This window comes from Kogia breviceps, chromosome 4, assembly GCF_026419965.1.
Source record: "Kogia breviceps isolate mKogBre1 chromosome 4, mKogBre1 haplotype 1, whole genome shotgun sequence".
NCBI lineage: Eukaryota > Metazoa > Chordata > Mammalia > Artiodactyla > Physeteridae > Kogia > Kogia breviceps.
Window position 1 is genome coordinate 115,308,681 of NC_081313.1, and position 17,431 is coordinate 115,326,111.

The following is a 17,431-nucleotide window of genomic DNA, read 5'->3' on the forward strand; positions in this document are numbered from 1 at the left end:
AAGCATCCTAAGAGACTACCACAAGCAACTCCACGCCAATAAAATAGACACCCTGGAAGAAATGGACAAATTCTTAGATAGGTATAACCTTCCAAGACTGAACCAGGAAGAAACAGAAAATATGAACAGACCAATCACAAGCAATTAAATTGAAACTGTGATTAAAAATCTTCCAACAAACAAAAGTCCAGGACCAGGTGGCTTCACAGGTGAGTTCTATCAAATATTTCGAGAAGAGTTAACACCCATCCTTCTCAAATTCTTCCAATAAATTGCAGAGTAAGGAAAACTCCCAAACTCTTTCTATGAGGCCACCATCACCCTTATACCAAAACCAGACAAAGATACTACAAAAAAAGAAAATTACAAACCAATATCAATGAGGAATGTAGACGCAAAAATCCTCAACAAAATACTAGCAGACAGAATCCAACAACACATTAAAAGGATCATACACCATGATCAAGTGGGATTTATCTCAAGGATGCAAGGATTCTTCAATATATGCACATCAATCAATGTGATACACCATATTAACAAACTGAAGAAGAAATACCATATGATCATCTCAATAGATGCAGAAAAAGCTTTTGAGAAAATTCAACACCCATTTATGATAAAAACTCTCCAGAAAGTGGGCACAGAGGGAACCTACCTCAACATAATAAAGGACATATACAACAAACCCACAGCAAACAACACTCTCTATGGTGAAAAACGGAAAGCATTTCCTCTAAGATCAGGAACAAGACAAGGATGTCCACTCTAACCACTATTATTCAACATAGTTTAGGAAGTCCTAGCCACGGCAATCAGAGAGGAAAAAGAAACAAAAGGAATACAAACTGGAAAAGAAGTAAAACTGTCACTGTTTGCAGATGGCATGATACTATACATAGAGAATCCTAAAGATGCCACCAGAACAAGTTGCAGTGTATAAAATTAATGCACAGAAATCTCTTGTATTCCTATACACTAATGATGAAAAATCTGAAAGAGAAATTATGGAAACACTCCCATTTACCACTGCAACAAAAAGAATAAAATACCTAGGAATAAACCTACCTAGGGAGACAAAAGACCTGTATGCAAAAAACTGTAAGACACTGATGAAAAAAATTAAAGATGATACCAACAGATGATACCATGATATACCATGTTCTTGGATTGGAAGAATCAATATTGTGAAAATGACTACACTACCCAAAGCAATCTACAGATTCAGTGCAATCCCTATCAAATTACCAATGGTATTGCTTAATGGAACTAGAACAAAAAACTTAAAATTTGCATGGAGACACAAAAGACCGCGGATAGCCAAAGCAGTCTTGAGGGAAAAAAACAAGCTGGAGGAATCAGACTCCCTGACTTCAGACTATACTACAAAGCTACAGTAATCAAGACAATATGGTACTGGCACAAAAACAGAAATGTAGATCAATGGAACAGGATAGAAAGCCCAGAGATAAACCCACACACCTATGGTCAACTAATCTATGACAAAGGAGGCAAGGATATACAATGGAGAAAAGACAGTCTCTTCAATAAGCGGTGCTGGGAAAACTGGACAGTGACATGTAAAAGAATGAAATTAGAACACTCCTTAACACCATACACAAAAATAAACTCAAAATGGATTAGAGACCTAAATGTAAGACTGCACACTATAAAACTCTTAGAGGAAAACATAGGAAGAACACTCTTTGACATAAATCACAGCAGGATCTTTATTGATCCACCTCCTAGAGTAATGGAAATAAAAACAAAAAATAAACAAATGGGACCTAATGAAACTCACTTTTGCAAAGCAAAGGAAACTACAAACAAGACGAAAAGACAACCCTCAGAATGGGAGAAAATTTTTGCAAACGAAGCAACGGACAAAGGATTAATCTCCAAAATATATAAACAGTTCATGCAGCTCAATATTAAAAAAACAAACAACCCAATCCAAAAATGGGCAGAAGACCTAAATAGACATTTCTCCAAAGAAGACATACAGATGGCCAAGAAGCACATGAAAAGCTGCTCAACATCACTAGTTATTAGAGAAATGCAAATCAAAACTACAATGAGGTATCACCTCACACCAGTTAGAATGGGCATCATCAGAAAATCTACAAACAAAAAATGCTGGAGAGGGTGTGGAGAAAAGGGAACACTCTTGCACTGCTGGTGGGAATGTAAATTGTTACAGCCACTATGGAGAACAGTATGGAAGTTCCTTAAAAAGCTAAAAATAGAATTACCATATGATCCAGCAATCCCACTACTGAGCATATACCCAGAGAAAACCATAATTCAAAATGACACATGCACCCCAATGTCCATTGCAGCACTATTTACAATAGCTGGGTCATGGAAGCAACCTAAATGCCCACTGACAGATGAATGGATAAAGAAGATGTGGTACATATACAATGGAATATCAGCCATAAAAAGGAATGAAATTGGGTCACTTGTTGAGACGTGGATGGATCTAGAGACTGTTGTACAGAGTGAAGTAAGTCAGAAAGAGAAAAACAAATATCGTACATTAACGCATATATGTGGAAACTAGAAAAATGGTACAGATAAACTGGTTTGCAGGGCAGAAATTTAGACACAGATGTAGAGAACAAACATATGGACAGCAAGGGGGAAAAGCGGCAGGGTGTGTGTGTGTGTGTGTGTGTGTGTGTGTGTGTGTGTGTGTGTGTGTGTGATGAATTGGGAGATTGGGATTAACATGTACACACTGATGTGTATAAAACTGATGACTAATAAGAACCGGCTGTACAAAACAATAAAATTTTAAAAAATTTAAATATTGAAAATAAGTGAATAAATATCCTCATAGTTTAAACCAAAAAGAAAAAGCTGTTTTTATTAAGAAGAAAAAAACCTTATTTATGTTATCTTGAGTGAGTTTATTGTTGTTTTTAAGTAATTTAATAAACATTTTAATTGCTCACTTTTAATTTCTAATATACTAAATATCAATAGATATACCTATGTAAACAAAAGCTTTTTGGGATCCTCAGCAATTTTGAAGAGTATAAAGAGGTCCTGGGACCCACAGTGTAAGAAGCAATGACCTAGAAATCAGACTTCAGCAACCTTTATGCTCTGGAATATAACTTTACATTCTTAAATATGAAGGTTTTGGGGACCATGAAAAACCATTACACAGACCCTATATCTTACTTTTTTTATTTTTTATTTTTATTTTTTTTTTTTTTTTTTGCGGTACACAGGCCTGTCACTGTTGTGGCCTCTCCTGTTGTGGAGCACAGGCTCCAGATGCGCAGGCTTAGCCGCCATGGCTCACAGGCCCAGCCAATCCACGGCATGTGGGATCTTCCCGGACCGGGGCACAAACCCGTGTCCCCTGCATTGGCAGGCAGATTCTTAACCACTGCACCACCAGGGAAGTCCCATGAATGGCACTGTTTACAGAACCAGAACAAAAAATCTTAAAATTTGTATGGAGACACAAAAAACCCCGAAGAGCCAAAGCAGTCATCAGGGAAAAAAAACGGAACTGCAGTAATCATACTCCCTGACTTCAGACTATACTACAAACCTACAGTAATCAAGACAGTATGGTACTGGCACAAAAACAGAAATATAGATCAATGGAACAGGAAACAAAGCCCAGAGATAAACCCACATACCTATGGTCACCTATGCTATGACAAAGGAGGCAAAAACATACAATGGAGAAAACACAGTCTCTTCAATAAGTGGTGCTGGGAATAGACAGCTACATATTAAATAATGAAATTAGAACACTCCTTAACACCATACACAAAAATAAACTCAAAATGGATTAAAGACGTAAATGTAAGGCCACACACTATAAAACTCTTAGAGGAAAACATAGGCAGGGCTTCCCTGGCGGCACACTGGTTAAGAATCTGCGTGCCAAAGCAGGGTACAAGGGTTTGAGCCTTGGCCTGGGAAGATCCTACATGTCGCGGAGCAACTAAGCCCATGCTCCACAACTACTAAGCATGACCTCTAGAGCCCGTGAGCCACAACTACTGAGCCCATGTGCCACAACTACTGAAGCCCATGTGCCTAGAGCCCATGCTCTGCAACAAGAGAAGCCACTGCAATGAGAAGCCCACGCATCAAAAGGAAGAGTAGCCCTGCTCGCAGCAACTAGTGAAAGCCCGCGCGCAGCAACAAAGACACAACGCAGCCATAAATAAATAAATAAATAAAATTTTAAAAAGAAAAAAAAACATAGGCAGAACACTCTATGACATAAATCACAGCAAGATCCTTTCTAACCCACCTCCTAGAGAAATGGAAATAAAAACAAAAATAAACAACTGAGACCTAATGAAACTTAAAAGCTTTGGCACAGCAAAGGAAAACATAAACAAGACGAAAAGACAGCCCTCAGAATGGGAGCAAATATTTGTAAATGAAGCAACTGACAAAGGATTTATCACCAAAATTTACAAGCAGCTCATGCAGCTCAATATGAAAAAGAAAACAACCCAATCCAAAAATGGACAGAAGACCTAAATAGACATTTCTCCAAAGATATACAGATTGCCAACAAACGCATGAAAAGATGCTCAACATCAGTAATCATTAGAGAAATGCAAATCAAAACTACAAAGAGGTATCACTTCACACTGGTGAGAATGGCCATCATTTAAAAATCTACAAATAATAAATGCTGGAGAGGGTGTGGAGAAAAGGGAACCCTTTTGCACTGTTGGTGGGAATGTAAATTGTTACAGCCACTATGGAGAACAGTATGGGAGGTTCCTTAAAAAACTAAAAATCAAAACTACCATACGACCCAGCAATCCCACTACTGGGCATATACCCTGAGAAAACCATAATTCAAAAAGAATCATGTACCACAATGTTCACTGCAGCTCTATCTACAAGAGCCAGGACATGGAAGCAACCTAAGTGTCCATCGAAAGATGAATGGATAAAGAAGATGTGGCACATATACACAGTGGAATATTACTCAGCCATAAAAATAAACGAAATTGAGTTATTTATAGTGAGGTGAAGGGACCTAGAGTCTGTCATACAGAGTGAAGTAAGTCCGAAAGAGAAAAACAAATACAGTATACTAATACATATATATGGAATCTAAAAAAAAAAAAAAAAAAAAAGGCTCTGAAGAACCTAGAGGCAGGACAGGAATAAAGACACAGACGTAGAGAATGGACTTGAGGACACGGGGAGGGGGAAGGGCAGGCTGGGATGATGTGAGAGAGTGGCATGGACATATATACACTACCAATGTAAAACAGATAGCTACTTGGAAGCAGCCGCATAGCACAGGGAAATCAGCTCAGTGCTTTGTGACCACCTAGAGGGGTGGGATAGAGAGGGTGGGAAGGAGACGCAAGAGGGAGGAGATATGGGAATATATATATATATATATATGTATAGCTGATTCACTTTTTTATAAAGCAGAAACTAACACACCATTGTAAAGCAATTATACTCCAGTAAAGATGTTTAAAAAAGAAAAAAGGAAATGAATTACAGGAAAAAAACTGTAAAAAACACAAACACATGGAGGCTAAACAATATGCTATTAAATAAACAAGAGATCACTGAAGAAATCAAAGAGGAAATAAAAAAATACATAGAAACAAATGACAATGAAAACACTACAACCCAAAACCTATAGGATGCAGCAAAAGCAGTTCTAAGAGGGAAGTTTATAGCAATTCCACCTCACCTCAAGAAACAAAAAAAAATCTCAAATAAACAATCTAACCTTACCCCTAAAGCAACTAGAGAAAGAACAAAAAAAAAAACCCCAACGTTAGTAGAAGGAAAGAAATCACAAAGATTAGAGCAGAAATAAATGAAATAGAAACAAAAAAAAACAATAGCAAAAATCAATAAAACTAAAAGTTTGCTCTTTGAGAAGATAAACAAAACTGATAAACGTTTAGCCAGACTCATCAAGAAAGAAAGGGAGAGGATTCAAATCAACATATTTAGAAATGAAAAGGGAGAAATTACAACTGACACTGCAGAAATACAAAGGATCGATCATAAGAGACTACTACAAGCAACTAAATGCCAATAAAATGGGCAACCAGGAAGAAACAGACAAATTCTTAGAAAGGTACAACTTTCCAAGACTGAACCAGGAAGAATTAGAAAATATGAACAGACCAATCACAAGTAATGAAATTGAAACTGTAATTAAAAATCTTCCAGCAAATAAAAGTCCAGAACCAGATGGCTTCACAGCCAAATTGTATCAACCATTTAAAGAAGAGCTAACACCTATCCTTCTCAAACTTTTCCAAAAAATTGCAGAGGGAGGAACATTCCCAAACTTGTTCTATGAGGCCACCAACAATCTGATACCAAAACCAGGCAAAGATATCACAAAAAAAGAAAATTATACCCCAACATCACTGATGAACACAGACGCAAAAATCCTCAACAAAATTCTAGCAAACAGAATCCAACAACACATTAAAAGGATCATACAGCATGATCAACTGGGATTTATCCCAGGGATGCAAGGATTCTTCAATATATGCAAATCAATCAATGTGATACACCATATTAACAAATTGGAGAAGAAATACCATATGATCATCTCAATAGATGCAGAAAAAGCTTTTGAGAAAATTCAACACCTATTTATGATAAAAACTCTCCAGAAAGTGGGCACAGAGGGAACCTACCTCAACATAATAAAGGCTATATACAACAAACCCACAACAAACATCATTCTCAAGGATGAAAAACTGAAAGCATTTCCTCTAAGATAAGGAACAGGACAAGGATGTCCACTCTCGCCACTCTTTATTTATTTATTTTATTTATGTATTTTTGGCTGCATTGGGTCTTTGTTGCTGCGCATGGGATTTCTCTAGTGGCGGCGAGCGGGGGCTACTCTTCATTGCGGGGCATGGGCTTCTCATTGCGGTGGTTTCTCTTGTTGCGGAGCATGGGCTCTAGTCATGCGGGCTTCAGTAGCTGTGGCTCACAGGCTCTGGAGCACAGGCTCAGTAGTTGTGGTGCACGGGCTTAGCTGCTCCATGACTTGTGGGATATTCCCGGACCAGGGTTCAAACCTGTGTCCCCTGCAATGGCAGGTGGATTCTTAACCACTGTGCCACCAGGGAAGCCCTAGCCAGTCTTATTCAACATAGTCCTGGATGTCCTACCCACAGCAATCAAAGAAGAAAATGAAATAAAAGGAATACAAATTGGAAAAGAATACGTAAAACTGTCACTGTTTGCAGATGACATGATATACATAGAAAATCCTAAAGATGCCACGAGAAAACTACTAAAGCTAATCAATGAATTTGGTAAAGTTTTAGGATACAAAATTAATGCAAAGAACTCTTGCATTCCTCCTATACACTAATAATGAAAGATCAGAAAGAGAAATTAAGGAAACAATCCCATTTACCATCGCAACAAAATAATAAAATACTTAGGAATAAACCTACCTAAGGAGGCAAAAGGCATGTACTCGGAAAACTATAAAATACTGATGAAAGAAATCAAAGATGACATAAACAGATGGAGAGATATACCATTTTCTTGGATTGGAAGAATCAATATTGTGAAAATGACTATACTACTGAAAGCAATCTACAGATTCAATGCAATCCCTACCAAATTACCAATGGCATTTTTCATAGAATTAGAACAAAAAATTTTGCAATTTGCGTGGAAACACAAAAGACCCCGAATAGCCAAAACAATCTTGAAAAAGAAAAATGGAGCTGGAGGAATCAGGCTTCCCAACTTCAGACTATACTACAAAGCTACAGTAATCAAGACAGTATGGTACTGGCACAAAAACAGAAATATAGATCAATGGAACAGGAAACAAAGCCCAGAGATAAACCCACACACCTATGGTCAACTAATCTATGACAAAGGAGGCAAAAACATACAATGGAGAAAACACAGTCTCTTCAATAAGTGGTGCTGGGAATAGACAGCTACATATTAAATAATGAAATTAGAACACTCCTTAACACCATACACAAAAATAAACTCAAAATGGATTAAAGACCTAAATTTAAGACTGGACACTATGAAACTCTTAGAAGAAAACATTGGAAAAAACACTCCTGGATATAAATCACAGGAAGATCCTTTTTGACCCACCTCCTAGAGTAATGAAAATAAAAACAAAAATAAACAAATGGGACCTAATTAAAGTTAAAAGTTTTGCACAGCAAAGGAAACCATAAACAAGACGAAAAGACAACCCTCAGGGCTTCCCTGGTGGCGCAGTGGTTGAGAGTCCGCCTGCTGATGCAGGGGTCACGGGTTCGTGCCCCAGTCCAGGAGGATCCCACATGCCGTGGAGCGGCTGGGCCCGTGAGCCATGGCCACTGGGCCTGCATGTCCGGAGCCTGTGCTCCACAACGGGAGAGGCCACGGCAGTGAGAGGCCCACATACCACTAAAAAAAAAAAAAAAAAAAAAAAAGACAACCCTCAGAATGGGAGAAAATATTTGCAAACGAATCAATGGACGAAGGATTAATCTCCAAAATACATAAACAGCTCATGCAGCTCAATATCAAAAAAACAAACAACCGAATCAAAAAATAGGCAGAAGACCTAAATAGACATTTCTCCAAAGAAGACATATAGATGGCCAAGAGGCATATGAAAAGATGCTCTACATCACTAATTATTAGAGAACTGTAAATCAAAACTACAATGAGGTATCACCTCACACCAGTTAGAATGGGCATCATCAGAAAATCTACAAACAAAAAATGCTGGAGAGGGTGTGGAGAAAAGGGAACCCTCCTGCACTGTTGGTGGGAATGTAAATTGTTACAGCCACTACGGAGAACAGCATGGAGGCTCCTTAAAAAGCTAAAAATAGAATTACCATATGATCCAGCAATCCCACTACTGAGCATATATCCTGAGAAAACCATAATTCAAAAAGACACATGTACTCACATGTTCACTGCAGCACTATTTACAATAGCCAGGACATGGAAGCAACCTAAATGTCCATCACCAGATGAATGGATAAAGAAGATGTGGTGCATATATACAATGGAATATTAGCCATAAAAAGGAACGAAATTGGGTCATTTGTAGAGATGTGGATGGACCTAGAGTCTGTCATACAGAGTGAATTAAGTTAGAAAGAGAAAAACAAATATTGTATATTAACACATATATGTAGAATCTAGAAAAATGGTACAGATGAACCTATTGCAGGGGAGGAATAGAGATGCAGACATAGAGAACGGACTTGTGGTGTGGACACAGGGAGGGAACTGGGAGATTAGGATTGACATATATACACTACCATGTGCAAAACAGATATTTAGGGAACCTGCTGTATAGCTCAGTGCTCTGTGATGACCTACATGGGGGGATAGTGGTGGAGGGGTGGGAGGGAGGTCCATAGTGAAGGAATTAATGTATACATATAGCTGATTCACTTCATTGTACAGCAGAAACTAACACAACATTGTAAAGCAACTATACTCCAATAAAAAGAAAAAATATATAGATGCAAAAATCCTCAACAAAATATTAGCTAATCAAGCACCTAAAAAACTATTAAAAGAACTATGAACAACAACCAAGTAGGATCTATCCCAGGTATGTAAGGCTGGCTCAGCATTTGAAAATCATATATCATCAACAGGCTGAAAAAGAAAAATCACATGATCTTATCAAGAAATGCAGAAAAAGCATGTGACAAAATCTAACACTCACTCATGTTAAAAACTCTTAGTAAACTAGGAACAGAGGGGACTTTTTCAACTTGATAATGACTGTCTACAAAAAACCTACACCTAACATCAAACTTATTGGTGAGAAACTCTATAAATTTTCTGAGTTCAGGTATATGGCAAGGATGTCACCTCTCACCACTCCCTTTCAACACTGTATTAGAAGTCCTTGCTAATACAGTAAGGCAAGAGAAGGGAAAAAAGGTTAGCAGATTGGGAAGGCGGACATAAAACTATCTTTGTTCACATACGACATGATTGTCCATGTAATGTAGAAAATCTGAAAGCATTAACAAAAACAATCTCCTGGAACTAATAAGTGATTATTACGTCGAAGGATACAAGGTTAATAAAAGTCAATTGCTTTCCTATACACCAACTGCATTCTGAAATTAAAACACAATACCATTTACATTAGCACCCAAAAAAGTGAAATATTTGGGTATAACATTTATATGAGGGGGACTTCCCTGGTGGTACAGTGGTTAAGAATCCACCTGCCAATGCAGGGGACACAGGTTCGAGCCCTGGTCCGGGAAGATCCCACATGCTGCAGAGCAACTAAGCCCATGCACCGCAACTACTGAGCCTGTGCACCACAACTACTGAAGCCCACGCACACTAGAGCCTGTGCACCGCAACTACTGAGTTCATGCACCACAACTACTGAAGCCCGAGCACTCTAGGGCCCACGTGCCACAACTACTGAGCCTGCGTTCTGCAACTACTGAAGCCCATGCGCCTAGAGCCTGTGCTCTGCAACAAGAGAAGCCACTGCAATGAGCAGCCCGTGCACCGCAACAAAAAGTAGCCCTTGCTCACTGCAACTAGAGAAAGCTCACATGCAACAAGACCCAAAGCAGCCAAAAAACTTTTAAATTAATTTTTTAAAAAAGATCTATATGAGAAAAACTACAGAACTCTTAGGCACTAAATCAAAGAACTAAATAAATACAGAGATATCCCATTTTCATGGATTGAACACTCAATATTGTCAAGATGTCAGTTCCTCCCAATTTGATGTACAGATTCAATGCAATCCCAATCAAAATCCCAGCAAGGGGCTTCCCTGGTGGCGCAGTGTTTGGGAGTCCGCCTGACGATGCGGGGGACACGGGTTCGTGCCCCGGTCCGGGAAGATCCCACATGCCGCGGAGCGGCTGGGCCCGTGAGCCATGGCCGCTGAGCCTGCGCGTCCGGAGCCTGTGCTCCGCAACGGGAGAGGCCACAACAGTGAGAGGCCCGCGTACCGCAAAAAAAAAAAAAAAAAAAAAAAAAAATCCCAGCAAGTTGTTTACGGATATTAACAAACTGCTTCTAATCTTTATGGGGGGAGGTAAAAGACCTAGAACAGCCAACACAATACTGAAGGAAAAGAACAAAGTTGGAGGACTGATACTACCTGACTTAAAGACTTAATATAAAGGAACAGTAGTCAAGACAGTGTGGTACTGATGAAAGAATAGACAAAGAGATTAATGGAACAGAACAGAGAGCCCAGAAATAGACCCCCATAAGTATAGCCAACTGATCTTTGACCAAAAAGCAAAGGCAATATAATGGAGCAACGATAGTCTCTTCAACAAATGGAACTGGAACAAATGGACACCCACATGCAGAAAAATGGATCTAGGCAGAGATCTTACACCCTTCACAAAAATTAATTCAAAATGGATCATACACCTAAATGTAAAACACAAACTATAAAACTCCTAGAATATAACACAGGAGAAAACCTAGATGACCTTGGGAATGGTGATGCCTTTTTATTTTTTTTGTTATTATTTTTTGTGTGTGTGTGGTACGCGGGCCTCTCACTGTTGTGGCCTCTCCCATTGCGGAGCACAGGCTCCGGACGCGCAGGCTCAGTGGCCATGGCTCATGGGCCCAGCCGCTGTGCAGCATGTGGGATCTTCCCAGACCGGGGCACGAACCCGTGTCCCCTGCATCGGCAGGCGGATTCTCAACCACTGTGCCACCAGGGAAGCCCGGTGATGCCTTTTTCGATACACCTCCAAAAACACAATCCATAAAACAAGTAACTTATAAGCTGGACTTCACTAAAATTAAAATCTTCTGCTCCGCAAAATTTGATATCAAGAGAATTAGAAGACAAGCCACAGACTGGAAGAAAATACTTCGCAAAAGACACACCTGATAAAGGACTGTTATACAAAAAAAGCAAAGGACTCTTAAAACTCAATAATAAGAAACAACCCTTGAGACACAGATGTAGAGAACAAACATATGGACACCAAGGGGGGAAAGCGGCTGGTGGTGGGGTGGTGGGGGGGATGAATTGAGAGACTGGGATTGACATATATACACTAACATGTATAAAATGGATGACTAGTAAGAATCTGCTGTATAAAAAAAATAATAAAATTCAAAAATTCAAAAAAAAAAAGAAACAACCCAATTGAAAGCTGGGCCAAAGACCTTAAAATACTTCTCACCAGGGAATTCTCTGGTGGTCCAGAGGTTAGGACTTGGCACTTTCACTGCAGGGGCCGGGGTTCAATCCCTGGTTGGGGAACTAAGATTCTGCAAGCGGCGTGGCACAGCCAAAAGAAAGAACGAACTAAAACTCAATAACAAGAACATAAAACCCAATTTAAAAAAAGACTTCTCACCAAAGAAGATACACTTCTTTATATAGGAGATGGCAAAGAAGCATATGAAAAGATGACCCCACATCATATGTCATCAGGGAAATGCAAATTAAAAAACAATGAGATACAACTACATACCTATCAGAATGGCCAAAATCTGGAACACTGACAATACCAAATGCTGGTGAGGTTAGAGAGCATTAGGTATGCTAATACAATGCTGGTATGAATGCAAATTGTTACAGACATTTCAGAAGACAGTTGGCAGTTTCTTACAAAATTCATACTGTATGATCCATCAATTGCACTCCTTGGTATTTACCCAAAATAGTTAAAAACTTAAGTCTACATAAAAACCTGCACACAGATGTTTATACCAGCATTATTCATAATTGTCAAAACTTGGAAGCAACCAAGACGTCCTTCAGTAGGTAAATGGAGAAATAAACTGTGGTACATACAGACAATGGAATACTGTTCAGCACTAAAAAAAAAATGAGCTATCGAGCCACAAAAAACACACCGAGGAACCTTAAATGCACATAACTAAGTAAAAGAAGCCAATCTGAAGCTACATACTATGTGATTCCAACTATATGACATTCTGTAAAAGGCAAAACTATAAAGACAATAGAAAGATCAGTGGTTGCTGGTGGGATGGGGTATGAACAGGCAGAGCACAGTTTAAAAACCCGGTATATTATATATTTTTCCAAACCCATGAAATGGACAACACCAAGAATGAACCCTAAGGTAAACTAGACTTTGAATGATTATGGTATGTCAGTGTTAAGTTCACTCTTGGTAAGAAATGTACCATTCTGGTGAGTGATGTTGATAATGGGGGAGGCTATTCATATGTGGGGGCAGGGAATATATGGGAAATCTCTGTACCTCCCTCTCAATTTTGTTCGTAAACCTAAAACACCTCTAAAAATAGTCTCTTAAAAAAGAAAAAGAATTCCTGCTTTCTTAAAGTAACTAATACACCAACTTCATTCAGCAAATCTACTGAGTTGCCTACGATCTGCCAGGTGACATTTATTTGTTTGGTCATATATTCCACAAATACTTAATGAATACATACTATGTGTTCTAGATAATGGGGATGTAATAATAAACAAAACAGATGAAAATCTCAGCCCTCATGAAGTTTACAGTCTAATGATGGGAAACAAACTAACAACAGAAATGTGCAATGGTGACAGAACTATTAAGGGGTAAGGGGGGAAGACAGTGAAGAAGGACAAAAAGTTCAGAGACTAGATGGAGGCAGGTCAGTGAGAAGGCCTGCTAATACATAGAGTAATGAGATTTGGCCTGGGAAGGTAAAACTGAGGAAAAATATGCAGGATCAGATGAGGAAACAAGCCATAGGGATATGTGGGCAAATAGCAATCCAGACAGCACCTTAAGACTGAATTGTCTCAATAATAACTGTCCATCAGTCCATGTTTCCCTACTGCCTATTGCTATATTTTTATACCTAGATGGTACTGGAAGGTTCTGAGATGAGAACTGACATTATGTAATTTTCATTTTAAAAGGATCACTCTGGCTGCTGCTCAGAATAGACCATAGGGTAGAAAAGAGAAGATCAGTTAGGAGGCTGTATGAATCTAAGTGAAATGATTGGACCTGTGTGATGGCAATGGAAACACTAAAAATGGTCAGACTCTATACAAACTTCGAAGGTACAATCAATAGGTCTTTGTAACGGACTAGACGTACAGTAAGAAAGAAATCAAGGACGACCCAAGGCTTTTGGCCTATACATGTGGAAGGAGAAACTGCCGTTTACTGAGATTTTAAAAACAAAAGGAAGAACACATATGTCAACAAGATTACAAATACAGTTTGGTGCATGTTAAGATGCATATAAAATGTTTATATGGTGTTTATAAGATATTAAGATGTTTATAAGATATTCAATGTTGGGTACAACAGCTGGGTATAGGAATCTATAAAGTTCAAGAGAGAGATCTGGACTAGAGATAGAAACCTGGGAGCCTTTAGCATAGTTGTAATCACATAGTATGACTAGTAAGCCTTTTCAGATTGGCTTCTTTTACTTAGTAATGTGCATTTAAGGTTCCTCCGTGGGTTTTTTTGTGGTTTGATAGCTCATTTCATTTTAGTGCTGAACAGTATTCCATTGTCTGTATGGTATTTAAAACCATTAGACTAAATGAGATTACCAAGGGAGTGAATGAAAATTAGTGACCTGAGAACTGGGCCCTGGGCCATACTAAATTTCAGACCGTGAAAAGCAATCAGCAAAGGGATAGGGCAGCCAGTCAAGGAGAAAAAAAAAACCAGAGGAGTGCAATATCCTGAAAGCCAAGTGAAGAAAATGTATCCAGGTAGTAGGCATAATTAATTGAATCAAACTGTGCTCTTACATCAAGTAAAATGTGCAAAAGACATAATTAGTGATTTGCAAGAACAGTTTCAGAGGAATGTTAAGGGTAAAGGTTGCCTGGAGTGGATTCAAGATAGAATGTGAGGAGAGAAATTAAACAGACACAGACAATTCATTCAAGTAATTTTATTATAAAGGAAAGCAGAAAAATGGTGGTGTAGCTAGAGTGGGAAGAAGGGTCAAGAGAGGATTTTTTCCTAAACATGGGAAAAGTAACAGCCAAAATATTTTACACTGATGGGAATGATCCAGTAGACAGGCAGAAACCGATAAACCAGGAAAGAGCAAAGAGACAACAACAGAAGCAATAACCAAGAATAGATGAAAAGAGATTAATCGAATACACCAGTGGAAGTAAGAATATTAATACACAAGTAATATACAAGTCCAGTAAAAATAACAGCAGCTTAGCTTCTGTAAAATGTTTTCCAGTTTATAAAATAACTTTATACTTTTACTTCTTTGGATATTTATAACAATCCTCTAACAGAGGTATTACCTCCCACTTCTATAAAGAAAAGCAAAGAACAACTCAGAGAAGTTAGGTAACTTGGTCAAAGTCATACTGCTGTTAAGAGGCAAAGCCAGAATACAAATCTCTATAAATTCCTTATTAAAGGTATGTTAGCTTATGATTTGGAATAAAAACATGCTGAAGAAAATTTCCTCATTCATTAAGTATATTATCTTAAAAAGTGTTAACAAGGAACTTCCCTGGTGGCCCAATGGCTAAGACTCCGTGCTCCCAATGCAAGGGGCCCAAGTTCGATCCCTGTTCAGGGAACTAGATCCCACATGCCGCAACTAAGAGTTCACAGGCCGCAACTAAAGATCCCGCATGCCGCCATGAAATCTCGTGTGCCACAAGTAAGACCTGGCACAGCCAAATAAATAAATATTTTTTAAAAATAAAAAAATAAGAATAAAAAGTGTTAACAAAACTAAACTTTGAAACATGTCTTAGAAAAATGTTGTTTTGTACATTGAAATTATTTTAAAAACGTTACTATGAAAAATTGTGACAGTGAAAATTTACTTTTTAAATGATGTTCATGGGTTTTCCATAATTATGAAAAGATCTCATGTTCTTTAGGAAAAAATCTGGGACATACAGGGCTTTTAAGAAGAACAAAATTCAACCATTATACCACCAACCACCTTAGCTAACACTGTAATTTGTTTCCTTCCAGAAAAGTATTTTAAAATAAGGTGTTTTATATTTACTTCTCTACTCAATGATGGTTCCTAACCTCTACTGAGAGTATGTATGTTCCTGGGACTTATGATCAAGACAAACATGTGTAACAGCAAAGATATTGAACTATGGCTTCTGGTAACAAAGGAACACATGAAGCAGTCAGAATTGTAATCTAGTACACCTAACACAGAGATTTTTAAGTCTTAGCATTTCTTACCTGGTTATTTTCTTCATCCTCAAATACAAAATCTTGCTGCATAACTTCATTGTCTAAATTAGTGCTAGCCACAGGTTCTGAACAGTCTCTGTTACGTTCACTGGCATTAATAATACCATCAGCAATATCAACCCTAGTAATGAAAATTAAAAAGTCAGATCAGGCCACATGTTGAATACGTAGTGCCTTTAAAATAAATAAATAAAAGTAACAATCTGAAACTTTTCCTTGTCAAAGAAAATTTGTCTTTTTCATAAAGAGCCACAGTTTATCTTGCCAAGTTAGATTATTAAGTGTACAAAGTTTATTTTTGTCTCTCCATGGGGTGTTGTGAGGAACCTACCTGGTTTGAACCTACCACTTTGAATATTTTCAAAAGCAAATAAATGGTTTTAAAAATAATTTATGTGCCAAAATAATGATTTCCCTTATAAATGCATACTCTAAATCATAATAATGACCTGTATATCGATTAAAATACAAGTCTAGCAGTAGGTACCAGAGTGTCCAACACCTTATCAAGTACAATAGGAATAGCTTCCTACTGCATATTTGTTCATCTTATATAATTTAAAATATGCACAACACTGCAGGTTTTTGTTTACAAAGATGATACCACTATTAATGAGAATGAGTTATTTCCATAATACTATATGAGAATGGGCATAGGTTTTCAGGATCTCTAGCTAACCTAAGGGCAAACTCCAAGAAATCTGCTTATATTATATCCTTTGAAACATTTTCCTACTATTTCCAACTTTTAGATACTGCCTCTTGCCTTCATATTCAACTCAAATACTCCCTACAGATCCACTTGTATAGTTCAAATCATGCCTTTAAAGCATATAAATCAGGGCCATCATATCGAGCTGCACAGGCTGGTGATGCCATCCATGCAGACTACATGGCACACCTGCAGTTGTACAATACCATATTCCATAAACATATTCCAAGCATTGGTTTTTATATCCATTCATTTTTCAGTTTCATTTCATACTTGATAGCTAGTCTAGTATACCTGATACATTTGGCCTTTTAAAAATCTAACTCTTAACAACAAAAACAGAATTCTACCCAGTCATCAATTTTTTTTGCCTTCCTATGAATTCTCCAAATTTGGGTACATCTTTCTTAAGATCATGATCGATGTTGCTCTGTAGATCTGTCCCCAGAACAAAAACTGATCAATGCAAACTATGAAATCATTGCACTGTGGTCTCAGAGAAAGGAACCTATATATCCTAAAGTGCAGG

The 17,431-nt window shown here is 38.0% G+C and overlaps 1 protein-coding gene across 14 annotated transcripts in view; it reads right to left on the reverse strand.

Annotated features, from left to right (window-relative positions):
* Window positions 1–17,431, reverse strand: part of FAM13B (family with sequence similarity 13 member B) — an 89,416-nt gene that overhangs the window by 24,485 nt on the left and 47,500 nt on the right. For all 14 annotated transcript variants that reach the window (XM_067031697.1, XM_059061242.2, XM_067031696.1 and 11 more), the window contains one exon: window positions 16,179–16,311. In XM_067031697.1, coding sequence (XP_066887798.1) covers window positions 16,179–16,311 — 133 coding nt within the window. The remainder of the gene's footprint in view (window positions 1–16,178; window positions 16,312–17,431) is intronic.